Source organism: Microcebus murinus, chromosome 1, assembly GCF_040939455.1.
Source record: "Microcebus murinus isolate Inina chromosome 1, M.murinus_Inina_mat1.0, whole genome shotgun sequence".
NCBI classification, from domain to species: Eukaryota; Metazoa; Chordata; class Mammalia; order Primates; family Cheirogaleidae; genus Microcebus; species Microcebus murinus.
Window position 1 is genome coordinate 45,040,451 of NC_134104.1, and position 13,527 is coordinate 45,053,977.

General features: G+C 38.2%; 2 protein-coding genes across 3 annotated transcripts in view; one reads left to right on the plus strand and one right to left on the minus strand.

The window, feature by feature from the left end:
• The first annotated feature begins 1,678 nt into the window (after window positions 1-1,678).
• Window positions 1,679-13,527, plus strand: part of CMSS1 (cms1 ribosomal small subunit homolog) — a 345,956-nt gene continuing 334,107 nt past the window's right edge. For both annotated transcript variants that reach the window (XM_012743075.2, XM_012743076.2), the window contains exon 1: window positions 1,679-1,897. In XM_012743075.2, the coding sequence (XP_012598529.1) occupies window positions 1,834-1,897 (64 nt within the window). In that variant the 5' untranslated portion in view covers window positions 1,679-1,833. The remainder of the gene's footprint in view (window positions 1,898-13,527) is intronic.
• The window catches only part of FILIP1L (filamin A interacting protein 1 like), a 269,373-nt gene continuing 268,072 nt past the window's right edge, over window positions 12,227-13,527 (minus strand). Inside the window, exon 6 of the mRNA XM_012743068.2 lies at window positions 12,227-12,418. Coding sequence (XP_012598522.2) covers window positions 12,227-12,418 — 192 coding nt within the window. The remainder of the gene's footprint in view (window positions 12,419-13,527) is intronic.

Below are 13,527 nucleotides of genomic sequence, written 5' to 3' on the forward strand. Positions count from 1 at the left end.
AAGTGGTTATACCAATTTATACTCACACCTGTAGTGTGTTAGAATTCCTACTGATACACATACTCTCCATTAATTTGGTATTGCCAGACTTGTGTTTTTAAATTTTTTCCAGCATATTATGGGGGTACAAATGTTAAGGTTACATATATTCCCTTGCCCCCTCCCCACCCCTGCTAGAATTCTTAATTTTGTCATTTATTGCACGAAAAACAGTATCTCATTGTGGTCTTTTTTGGTATTTCTCAGATAAATGAGAAATACAAGAGCATCTTTTCATGTCTATTGGCCACAGCACTTCCTCTTCCACACTGATATTTATCTAACATTCCTTTTCAATAATTTATTACCATCAAAATCTCCTGTCATCTACATTTCCTCACAAAAGACATTACTTTTGATGATTACGAGTTATTTTACATTTGTCACGTTTATACCTAATATCTTCCCTTTTAAGGCATTTAGAATATACTGATAACGTCTAGTCAGTAATACATTCATAAACCACCTATTAATTGGGTGGGCGTTGGGTAATTTTCCACATATGGCTAATCCTATCCCCATCAGATTAAGGTTCCCTGGTCTTGGTGGGCTTTGGGTAATTTTCCACATATGGCTAATCCTATCTTCATCAGATTAAGTTTCTCTGGTCTTGTCATTTCCGAAAATATATCCTATTAAAAATCTAGACTTTTATTCTTACAAATTCTATCTTCCCTCCTCTAGTTGGTAACATCTGGAAGGCAGAATCATACTCTTTTTTTCTTTCCCTAAAATGGCATCTTGCTGTGTCGCCCAGGCTAGAATGCAGTGGCACCACCACAGGTCACTGCAGCATCCAACTCCTGGGCTCGAATGATCCTCCTGAGCACCTGGGACTACAGATGCGCACCACCGTGCCAGGGTCTACTCATCTTTAAAACGTATTCTGTGCACGGAGTCAAGCACACTACGCGCGTTTAATATATTTTGTACGGTTTCTACCTCTGTGTTCGAAGGCCATCCTGAAAAATACCGTCCACAATTACTTTGTAGCTGGCGGAGGGGGGGCTTCCTAGTCCATCCCTGCCACTTTGAGAACAAGACAAGAGGCACCGTAAGTCTCTTACTTATAGTTAGGAGGCAACAGACTCCCTGCTTTCTTCCTTTCATAAATTGGGAAAGTGGGGGCACAACCCAGGGAGGATGGGGAAAGCGACTCTCAAGTCTGGGCCACTTGCGTCTTCCCGAGCCCTTCCAGATCAATCACATTTTCTTTACTCATATTGTATAAAAGGAGTAGACCACACATCTACAACAAAGGCTCGATGAACTCTTGTGCACGTTTTCTAAGAGCAAACTGTACAAACACATAACCGCCCGAGCACTGACACACAAGCCAAAACACACCCACGTGTTCGGGTCTGCTCCCGCGGCGCAAGTTCTTTGAAACTGAAGAGAGAAAAGTTGTCTTCGCATTGTTATCTCGCACTTTCGGCACAACATTATCGGTAGGGGAAAAAACAAATTAAACAAAAATTGTTGAAATAAGTTACGAAGAAAGATGATAATCTCTTTGGCTTATGCTTTTTCTTGTCTTTATGCTTTGAAGGGATTTATTTTGCGTTTCTAGACTGATCCTGCCTGTCGGAGCCTCTGTGGAAACTGCCACAAGTCTGGAAGCCGCTGTCGGAGAGGCGGGGCGGAGGCGTGACGTCATCGCCGCGGGGCGGAGGCGACAGCGACTACCGGAGGCTCAGCGTGCGGCAAAGTGGCAGCGGGCTTCACAGGCGGCGTGATTCCTTGTAGCCATCGGTCTTCCCCAGGTGGTCCGCCCACGTCGAGTCCTGAGTGGAGATGGCAGACGATCTTGGAGACGAGTGGTGGGAGAACCAGCCGGCTGGAGCAGCCAGCAGCCCAGGTACCCTCTCTGCTCGCGCTTCTAAGGGGCCTCTCCCCTAGCCTTTCCGAGCGCCTCAGCCTCGGCCCGCTTCTGGCAGTCACAGTGTTGCACCCCGAGGGGCCGCGCACAGCTGTAGGAGCGCCCCACCTTCGCGGGGGAAGTGGTGTGGGAGACTTTTTAACACGTGAAACAGACAAGTGTGAAATTAACTCAGATCTGCCTGCCAGTCAGGAAGGAGCCTTTTCCAAGCTGATTTTCTTTTCCATATTTCTTAAGAATGAATAAGAAAACTTAACGGTTTTGTTAAGAGAGACGATTTTGCGTAGTGGTTAAGGGTAACCCCTGAACTAGGTTCAGACTGCTTCAATTCAAATCGTGGCTCCAGTATTCTACTCTTTGGTCTCCTTTTCCTTCCTTACCTGTGAAATAAGGATAACAATAATGGCCATTTCGTAAAGTTGTGAGGATTAAATGAAGATAATACAGTGCTGCACTTTAGCACTGTACTTGGCATATAATATATGCACAGTAACTATAAGTTATTGTATTTCTTGTTATCCTCTAGTTTGGAGCTGGAAGGGGACTTCAGTAGAGGCCATCCCTTTGAACTCACTTATTTTACAGATGAGGAACATGGCCTAAACATGTCAGGTAACCTGACTAGTTCACAAAGCTAGCTCTTATCAGAAACAAGACTGAAACTCAATTAATAACACACAATTAGAACACTTTTTACTATGCTGTGCAGTGTTTACCCACTCCTGATGCAGTGGACATTTTATCCCTAAGTAAGTAACGTTAAGTAACTCCCTACCTCAGTCTGACCTTGAGCTTTTCAAGTTCCATCAGGTTTAATATGCAGTTGTTTTGTTTTTGTTTTTTTTAAAAATCATTCTTCAAGGTCTGCTTCTCTTCTCTGCTAGATTGTATGATTTTTGCGGACAGGGGCAAAGTTGGATTCACATTTGTGTCATCCACAGGGCCCCTGCACTTAATAGACACTTGATACATACTTGCTGTAAATAATCTTGAAATACTAGTTGTGAAACATTCATTAAAAATAACAAACTTCGGAAGCGTGTCCCCCGTCAGGGCCTGCCCCTCTCCTCTCGCCACCTCCTCCCAGCCCCGCCACCCCTTTGCCTGCCTCCCGCTCTCTGCCCAGGGTGAAGAAAGCGCCCTCGGTGGTGATGGCGCCAGCAGTGGTGACACTGACTCTCTTGAGAAGAAATGAATGTCTAGCTATTTATTTACACACAGGTGCACACGCACGGCAAGCAAGCGCCCCATAGACACCGCTTATTCTCATTTTGGCCATCTTTCTTCACTGATCTCCACAGAGTCCAGTAGCCCACAAAGTAAATAAGGTCCCCAGAATCACACTCACATCCTCATGGTACTATCCGTTTCTCTCTCTCTCTCTCTCTCTCTCTCTCTCTCTCTCTGTATATATATATATATATAAGAATTTCTTTTTAAATATAATTTCTCTCTTTGAACACCATAGTTTTAGGCAAAAAAAAATTTTCTCTCTCTATATAAATTTCTCTATATGTAATTTCTCTATATATGTAAATATATATATAAATAAAGTCCTCTAAAAAAAAAAATCAAAAAAAAAATAACAAACTTCGGGCCCAGTGAGGTGGCTCACACCTGTAATCTTAGCATTCTGGGAAGCCAAGGCAGGAGGATCTCTGAAGGTCAGGAGTTCGAGACCAGACTGAGCAAGTGCGAAACCTATTTTCTATTAAAAATAGAAAAAAATTAGTGGGGCATGGTGGTAGGTGCCTGTAGTCCCAGCTACTTGGGAAACTGAAGCAGGAGTATCACTTGAGACCAGGAGTTTGGGGTTGCTATGAGTTAGGCTGGTGCTCCGGCCTAAAACAAATCCAAAAAACAAACAAACAACAACAACAAAAAACTTCAGTTGTGTTGTTTCCAGAAGGGCAGCCTTCAGGTGCAAACTAAGTAGATGTAATTTTTAGAAAGGTAGCCAATATAATACTTCCTCGATTAAACTTCTTGACGCCTGTAGTCTTGCTTCTCACAAATGTATTTCTATGCCTGAAGGCACAAATATTAGGTCATTAAATATGAAATGTCTGATTTCAAATCAAAAGTTTAGTTTATTGTATCTGAAACAAGAAATAGTAAAATTAATCAAAGTATATGCCTAAACTATCAATACAGTTTTGCCATCCTAACAGCAGCTTACTTAAGCCAGCAGCAAAGAAGCATGAGAGCAAGTGGCATTGAAATAGCGAAAGTCATTTTTCACAGCTTTTTGAGAATTTAATATTTTCCCTCGCAAGAAGTGGTCCAAAGCCTGGAAGGAATGGTAGTCAGTTGATGCAAGGTCTGGTGAACACAGCTTGTGACAGAGAGTTTCCAAATCCAACTTCTGTGGCATTGTTTTTTGTAACATCTGGTCTTGCAAGAGGATTGGTCTGGCTCTGTTGACCAGTCTCAGCTGCTTTATCGCAAGCATCCTCATCATTTCATTCAATTGGTTGTAGCAGACATCTGCTGTAATGGACTGACCAGGTTTCATGAAGCTGTAGTAGATAATATTAGCACTGGACCACCAAACAGACACCATTACTTTTTCTTGATGATTATTCCATTTTGGACTATGTTTTAGCACTTCATGTTTATCCAACCATTGTACCAAACACTTGTAATTGTCAAAAACAATCCGTTTTTCATCACATGTAATAATACAATGTAGAAATAGTTCACTTTTATGTCATGACAGCAAAGAAAGGCAAGCTTAGGCACAATTTCTCTTCTGATGCTTGTTTAATTCATGTGGCACCCATCTATCCAGCTTCTTTACCTTGCCCATTTGTTTCAAGTGGTCCAATATTGTTGGAATAGTACTGTCAAACCTTGTTGTGAATTCACACACAGGTTGAGATGGATTTGCTTCCATTACAGCTTTCAGTTCATCATTATCCACCTTGGTCTCAGGTTACCCATGTGGCTCATTTTCCAGATTAAAATCACCAGCACAGAACTTTTCAAACCACTGATGTGTTCATTAGTCACATCCATCCTAAACACTTGGTTGATATTTCAAGCTGTCTGTGCTGCATTGGTTCCATGATGGAACTCATATTAAAAAATAACACAAATTTTTTACTTATTCATGGCTTCACAAAAATTGCTTTAAAAAATAATTTGAAAGATAATCACAAGCCACAATGTGCGTTCGAAAGAATGAGGATGTACCTACACACACAAACCAAGACGTGTCAAAGCAAAATGTCAGAGATATCAACTGTTAAACTTGGCATTATTAATGCTTAAGGAAATCAGGCATTCCATTCTTAATAACCTAATATATTTCTTTACAGTTCTATGGTGTTCCACATTTACTTTATTTTATTTTTTATTTCGGCATATTATGGGGGTACAGATTTTAAGGTTTCAATAAATGGCCATTCCCCCCCCCCCCACAAGTCTGAGTCTCCAGCATGACCATACACATTTACTATAATAACTGTCTCCTTAACTCAGATGTTAGAAGCTATATTTTATGGTATGATTCAAGGATAGAGACTATTTAAGAAACTGAATTCTTTTGAGTGATGAAGGGGATCCTAATTCTTTGTTCTAGTCCCATCTCTGTCTCTTACCAGCTATGTTACTCTAAAGTTAGTTGTCCCTTGGAAGAAATGAAATCAACATGTATTGAGTATCTCTTCTGTGCCAGATCTTTCATAAATACAAATTCATTTAATCCTCATAACATTCTTAAATGGTAAGTGTTACTTTTGTTTTTATAGATGAAGAAACTGAGAAAAGTTAAATAATGTTCTTAGAAACACACATTGAAGAAGAGATCTGGGAAGAGTTTTGTCAAGTGTGATTGATTTTCAAAGTCACACATTTCCCACTGTTACTATGTGGCTTCTCTGGGCCTCAGTATTGTGTATTTGGAGGGATCAAAATGAGGGATCCTTAGAGATAATCTTTGTTAGGGTTTTACTAACTGACGGTTTTAAACATTGAATCTAGTAGAACTTTTAATTGCTACAGCCACCTTCAGCCAAGTTGCCAGAATTCCTATCAAGACAGTGTATTGGAGTCCCCAGTATCACCCTATTTCTTACTCCTTCTAGCTGTAAGACTAAGCTTTGAAAATTGCTGACATTAAATTTATCAGAGGCCTTTGCTTTGTTAATTGCTTTTAAGCAAAGTAAGCATAGAAGTTTCTTTGACATCTGCTTGATTGCCTACTGGCAATTTGCCTAACTGCAACATTTATAATATTTCTAATTCAGAAGAAATCATAGCTGAACCAATTCAGATTTCCTGATTCTTCCTATGTTAACAGGGAAAGATCAGCCTAAAATATGTGAATTATGTTTTGTTTTGAAGGTCAAAGTAGAAAAAGCACCTCGAGTCAGAGAAAGGAGAGGTATTAATAGTTGTAATGATGCATTTATTCCTGTTAAGGATTATGCTACTTGCCTGTAAAGATAAACATATTTCCCTGTCACCTGTTCCCAATTCACATTCACGGTAGTAAGGTGATGGAACATTTTAGTCACTTATCCAACAAATATTTATTGATTGTACACAATTTGTAACACTTGTGTAATGTGTCTAGCTATCTGCTTATTGTCTGACCATCTGAGAAACTGTACTGTGTTTTGGCTGTTCTCATATCTTAGGTGTGGTGTGTAACTCAGAGATTTTTTTTTGGCTCTTTAAAACTTATCATTTTTGTACTGAGTCATGCATTGCACTGGAGCTCAACATGGGACCTGGCACTTGGTGTTTGGTAGATGTTAGTGGAATGAATGCATGTATGCTAGCTGCTGCAGAGTCTTGGTGATCATATATGTAGGTAGACATATAATTTCTCATATTACCTAGATATTTTTGAGAGTGGAAGGCCATGCAATTCAAATTTTGTAGGGACTATCTTGGTCCACCTGGGGTGTCCGGTCGCCCTATTAATGACATCATTGATGGTGATTGGAGTCATGGCCCAGGATTAGATAGCTGGGAGTTGCCAGTGCTAAGGAACGTGCAGTCTGCCCCAGGCATAAGAGCCCAAGAATCATCTGATGGCATCAAATATTTCGTTTCACTTATTTCCTTATTCCCTACCTCCCTTCAGAAACTATTTGAAGTGACTTAGAGTAAGCAATACATGCAGTAGAACTGTAATTTCAAAACATTAATGCTAATGTGAGTAGATACAATGCCTGAGACTTTAATATAGTTGACTTTCTCCCAGCACTAGAATTTACATTCTCCATGTGATCAGGGAGTTTATCTTGTTCTTTGCTTTGTCCTTAGGGCCTAGAGTAGTGTCTGAGTATGTAAAAGGCACTCATTTATTATTTGTTGGCTAACTAATTAATTGTTAATATTAATTGTTAGTATATTTTAGCCACAATTTGGAGACCTCAACCTAGGAGTTCTATATTCAAAGAACCTTGATTTGTTGGAAGAACTGTCAAAATCCTGTCCAGGCTTTTGACAGATTTGGCAAATGCTGCTTTTCTTTTTTTAAAATTACATTAGCAAACCTTATATAGCTATGGCTTACTAACATCTTGTTCTAACCATATTTGGAGTTTTTATAAATTATGTTTTTAAAGGGTACAACAGACTCTTGCTGTGTCAATGAGCCTATAATTTTTACAGGTGACAGCTTTTGTTACCTAGAATCAATGTGCTTATTCTTTTTGTTTGAGATTGCTGAAATGAGCAATTTAAGTATTTTTGTTGTTGTAATATCATTTTATTGGTGTCTCCTTCAAATTGTGTTGTTTTGTCTATGCTGAATTCCTTCTGGAAGTGATGAAGTTGGGGAGCACCTTGGATCTTTTCTTTAAACCCAAATAACCAGGTTTGTTTTTTTTTTTGTTTTTTTTTTACTTTTTCACATCAAATTTAGACCTTTACAGTATTAATTTTGTATGTAGGCAGTCATGCACTGTAGATATTGTAAAGCATTGCCTCTGCATATAAAATTCAAACTTGGAATATTTACAGTAGATGTTGATAACACAACAGAGAATCAACTTCAGAGTATGTTTTCAAAATCATTTATTGGCCCTGTAACACTGTTACAGAATTGGAACAAACATAATCAGCTTACATTATAGTATTTATAAATTGATGTCATTCAGTTAAAATGCAACTAATATTAAGACAGATTTTCAAGAGCAAAAACAGGCAGGATGAATTTAAAAAGGCAAGAGGAAAGAAAGAGGGAGAAAGACAGTTACATTATTAGCCATTGTTTTGTGCTTCAAGACTATAACTGATGGACTCTCAGATAACCTTCATGGGCTAATTTTACTGCATATAATTTTTTGATTCTTTCAAATGATTAAATGAATAGTTCTTGACAATAAATAAAGTTTTTAAAGGTACAAATTTACACCTCTTTCTCAAAATCATATGTACAGTAGTTCCTGCTGTAATTCCATTTCTCCTCTCAGATTCAATAATAATACATTACAGTGTTTTGTGGCCCAAATCCTTTGATCTGTTCTTAATCTGACATTCTTTGGTTTAATGCTTTGATTCATTCAGAGAATTATACATTTTACTAAATATATCACAGTTTGAAATATAGTTTCCCGATTTTCATCAGCTTTCATAGAATTCTTAATTGAATTCTTAAATCGCTAGTATTACTTTTAAAAATTAGTTTATTGAGCTCTTAAACACTTATCCTGAGTTCCTTGTAAGTCTAGTTCGTACTAGACCAGGGATCAGCAAACTATCTTTGTAAAGGTCCAGATGGTAAATATTTTAGGCCTTGCATATCCAGTGGTCACAGTTGTAACTACTCAGCTCTGCTGTTGCATTATAAAAGCAGTCATAGAAAATAAATATGTAAACAAATGAAGGTAGTGTTCTAATACAACTTTATTTATTGACAGTGAAATTTGAATTTTATATAATTTTCACATCACAAAATGGTCTTTTGATTTTTTTTCAACACTTAGAAATGTAAAACATATTCTTAGTTTGCAGGCCCTGCAAAAACAGACAGTGGGCTGAATTTGGCCAGTGGACCACAGTTTGCATACCCTGCCCCAGACTCAAAGTTGGACCCTGAGTTGTATGTCACATGTCTCCAGAAGAAGGAATTTGAAACATACCCCAGAGAGAATCATGTTTTACATTAGTTAGTCCATTACTCAGTCCATAATTATCAATCATATATTAGAACAGATGCATTGCTGGTAAAATCAGATACTGAATTCCAAAAACATTACATGGAGATTAGTTCAGAAATCATTGATACCAAATAAATGAAGGGCTGGGAAAAGAATCCTGCATAAAAGTATCAAGTTTTTAAAGTTTTTGCTACAACTTAGATTTGTTTTCATTCAATTGGATTTTTATCAGCTTTTAAAAATTGAATAAACTGAAGTCACTCTAGAATTATTAGGACAGCATTTTTTATTTTCTTTGTTCCTCAGTGGGACCACACTTCTGTAGAAACAGGATTATGCTCAGGAGGCAGAATTCTTTATATTTCAGTTGTGTTATATATAGGTCCAATACCATTTTGTTGAACTCCAAATAGTATACCAAGTTTTTAGTTGCATTTGCATTTTTGTTATGTTACATATTGCTTGAAATAAGTTGTTTGGTTGATAATCCTTTTGTTAAAATAGAACTTTATTTTAAAGACCTTTGTCTTAATGGGATTAGAACTGTATTACCATTTAAATATGAGTTTCTGGTGGTTGCCATAAAAGTGTTGATAGTTTCCTACCCTTTTTTTGTTCTTTATACAATATCTTGCACCTCTTTTCTTGCCTGCTCTCTAACTTATGCCAGGTTGGCATAAAAATACTTTAGGAAATCTGACATCAGAGAAAAGTATTTTGAAATCTCTAATATACACTATATTTTGTACTTCTTCTTAAAGTAAAACTTTCCCCTGGTACTTTGTTTTTCTGGGACTATTGTTGGTGCAAACTGTTTTTCCTATTTTATGCTGCTTTTCAATTTGTTTAGTGTTCACTACAGGAGTTCCAATGGGTTTTTTTCCCCATTAGCATTATTACCAATGTTGAATGTACCTGGGCATAACTGCTTTTCCTAACCCTGTCATATACTGTTGCCATTTCTTAGCATATTTTCTCACTTAAGTCTTTACTGAATGTCCCTTCTCTTCCTTATTCTCTCATCTTCTACTCACTCAAGATTTACCAAATACCTGCTTTATAGCACTAAGCACCCCACACATACCGTGTATTATTTTTGGTGTCAGAGCTTCATCACTTTCTTTTGTAGTCCATTCCCTTCCACTATTCTCTTACCACTTTCCTTTAACTTAGACTTTTCCATTTCCAGCTTTTAATTCACTTGACCTCCTTACTTTCTTTCTCTGCCACTTGCCTACTAGGACTGCTGCACATCATTTCTCTCTCTGCTGCCCAGGCCTCTAGCTCCTTATCTTCCTCCTTGAAATTGGATGGGCCCGGGGGTATTTGTACAGTAGCATCAATGCATTGAAGCAGGCTTAGCTAAGTGAATACAGGGAAAAGCAGTTCCTTTACTCTCACTCTGCTGGCTCCATTACAGGACTGCCAGCTGAAGTAGTCCTTAGCCATGAGGATGTCTTCTAAGATCATGCCTCCAGTTTTTGGTGAAGGATCACAGAAAATATTGGGTCACGCTCTTCATTGATTCCCCCTCTCCCCACCTTGATTGAGGATTTTTGAAATGTAACTATCTTCTATGTCAAAAATCCCTTATTTGTCTTAAAATATCTTGTGTTACACTGTCTACACTGAATTATAGGCATATCTTTCTCTTAATTCAATGAGAGAGTTTTCATTGTGATGAAAAGAATTACTTTAATTATAGTCAGGGGACTGTGTCCAGCCTTATAGATGGCTGTTTGCATTCAGCCTCCTGTAGTTGTGTAGCCTCATAGGTTATCAGAACTGGAAGGGACCTGAAAAACTATTTTGCTTTCCTGTTTTGCATATTGGAAAGTCAAGGCTTAACCTGATGAATGCCAACATCTGTGTCACACTGGTGAAAAGCTAGGATTGGTATTTGAGTCTCCTGATCCCAAGCTTTCATTGAATCAACTGGTTTTTCTATAGTGTTCATTCAGAAAAGAGATGTGAATAAAGAATGTCCTGTGAAGGCCAGGTATGTGGCTCCCACCTGTGATCCCAGTACTTTGGGAGGCGGAGACGGGAGGATTGCTTGAGGCCAGGAGTTCTAGACCAGTTTGGGCAACATAGTGAGAGCCTGTCTTTACAAAAATAAAATAAGAAAAATTAGCCAGGCATGGTGGCTCATGCCTGTAGTCTCATCTACTCATGAGCTGAGGCAGGAGGATTGCTTGAATCCTGGAGTTTGAGGATGTAGTGAGCTATGAACGTGCCACTGTACTCCAGCCTGGGTGACAGAGCCAGACCCCGTCTCTATAAAAAAAAAAAAAAAGAGAGTTCTATGAGATGATAAATTATTGTCTTTTTTTTTAAACACCTGGAACAGTGATTCCTATCTCCTCAGAAGATCTCAGTATTGGCTTTTGATTCACAAATGCCAAGATTGCTATAGAAAGCAGTAATACCAATCTAAAATGGTTTGTCTTACAAACCTAGCAATATCATTCTGAGGCCTGGCATATGCAGGAGGGGCAACCTACCTGAAAAATGGGATAGGAGACTAAGTGCCAGCGGTCAAGTGTGCATACTACACCAGTAATCATCAGGTATGCCACAAAATGGATATATTAAGCTAAATTGCTTACTTTTGTCGTTCCTTTCTTCCTTGTATCTAAGATTACCACTTTTTTTTTCTCACCATAAAGAAATCATAGTTTTAATGATTTTAATTCAAATCACACTTTTAATTGTCCTGCCATTTTGATGAAAATAATCTGACTTTCTTGAAGCAGAGTAGGAATTTTTGCTAGCACAGTTTCTTAGCAAAATATGATTAATCAGTAAAGTTTATAGAAGGAAGGATTACTTCTCTTTTCACCAGAAAACTTTTGAAGTGTCTTAGTAATTCAATCCTATCCCAGGCTAATGACAGATAGTCCATCTTTAGGTTAGATAATAAGTAGAATGAAGAATTGGATGGATTTGGTATGTGGGTCTAGACCTAGGATTGTATGTATATGCATATACACATGTAGAGGTAGAATAATTGTAGATGCAATGCTCTTTCAGGATGATCTTTGCCAGGTCCACCAACCTATAAATGAACCATCTGTCAGTTTGCCGCTTTACCATTTCCTGGAGAAGTGGCCCTTCCTCTTTGGCCTTTAATAGTGGTAATTTTAGCTTTCCAGATATTTTTGTAGATTAATATATCCAGGTGTATGACTTACCTTTTCCCTCCCATGTGGAGGAAAGTGTTGGAGGTGACAGTTTTTGTGATGTGTAGCTTCCCACAGCCATTTTGGTAAACAGGCTTATCCATAAGTCCTGGGGGAGCTTTAGCAGAAATTTTAGTGATGCCTGTAGATTTTGGCTTAGGGATCCGTGTTGGGATTCTCTGCTTGTGTAGCTCCTTGATCTTGAATTAAACAAAAGAACAAAAAGTAGTTAAGGGTACAGTTGGAGAAGCAGACATTGTTCAGGACATGGAGTCAGTTTGGGGGATTTGGCTTTAAAAGCATTAGGTTCTGGGAACACATCCGATTAACGATTGTCAGGTTGAAGAGAAAAACTTGGCAAAGCAGTTCTGCCAACAAGTATTGAACATGTGCTGTGTATAGGCCCTTGATAGTAGATAGTGGTAGATATGAAAATGAATAGGTTATGTTTCTTGCTTTTTGGCAATCACAGTTTAGTGGGAGACAAACAAGTAGTATCTCAAATTAATCTCAACAAGAGCCACGAGATTGCCAGAGAAAGGTTAATTTCAACTGAGATTGTCTAAGAGAGAAAGGGAGAAAGTGCTTAATGAAAAAAGTAGAATTTGGCTTGGGCTTTTCAAGACTTAGGATTTTTAACAGCAAGGATGAGGGAGTACTTTTGGTAACAGGACGAGAGAATGCTTTGGGCAATGGCCCTGAGGTAGGAAAGTATCAGACATTTGAGAAATGGAGTGACTTCAGATTAGGTTGTATTTGTAAGGTAGGATGGAAATGTAGCCTGGAGCCAAATAGGAGAAATTGCACCTGATTCTATGGACAGGGGTGGAGACGGAGAGGTAAAAGCAGGAAAGTGGGGTAGAGGTTGGAGGGAAGTACATTGTAGAGGTAGAATTGTATTAATATTTATTCACTGATCAATATATGCGGGGTGAGAGAAGAGTCACAGGTTGAATGATCAGGACTAGTGAGTTTAGTGGAGTGTAAACAGTGAAGGATTGATTGAATTCATACTTGCTTAGAAAGATATTCTTGTTTTCATTTGCTAAGGAAAAACTCTTGGATAAGAATGTTTGCTGGTAAAGAGATGGGCAGAGGGTCTCAGCTAACTATAGATCCCCCATTATAATAATAATAAATTTCCCTTTGGTTGCATCATTCTTTCTTTGCTATGAGTTCATACATATAAATCTTTTAAAATAAATCTTAAAAATGCATTGTATTAATAGTTTTCATAGATTTCTAATACTGGTTTTATAGGAGGCCATCTTGTTTTTCATTCTATAGAAATTTGTTTCCATATTTTTAT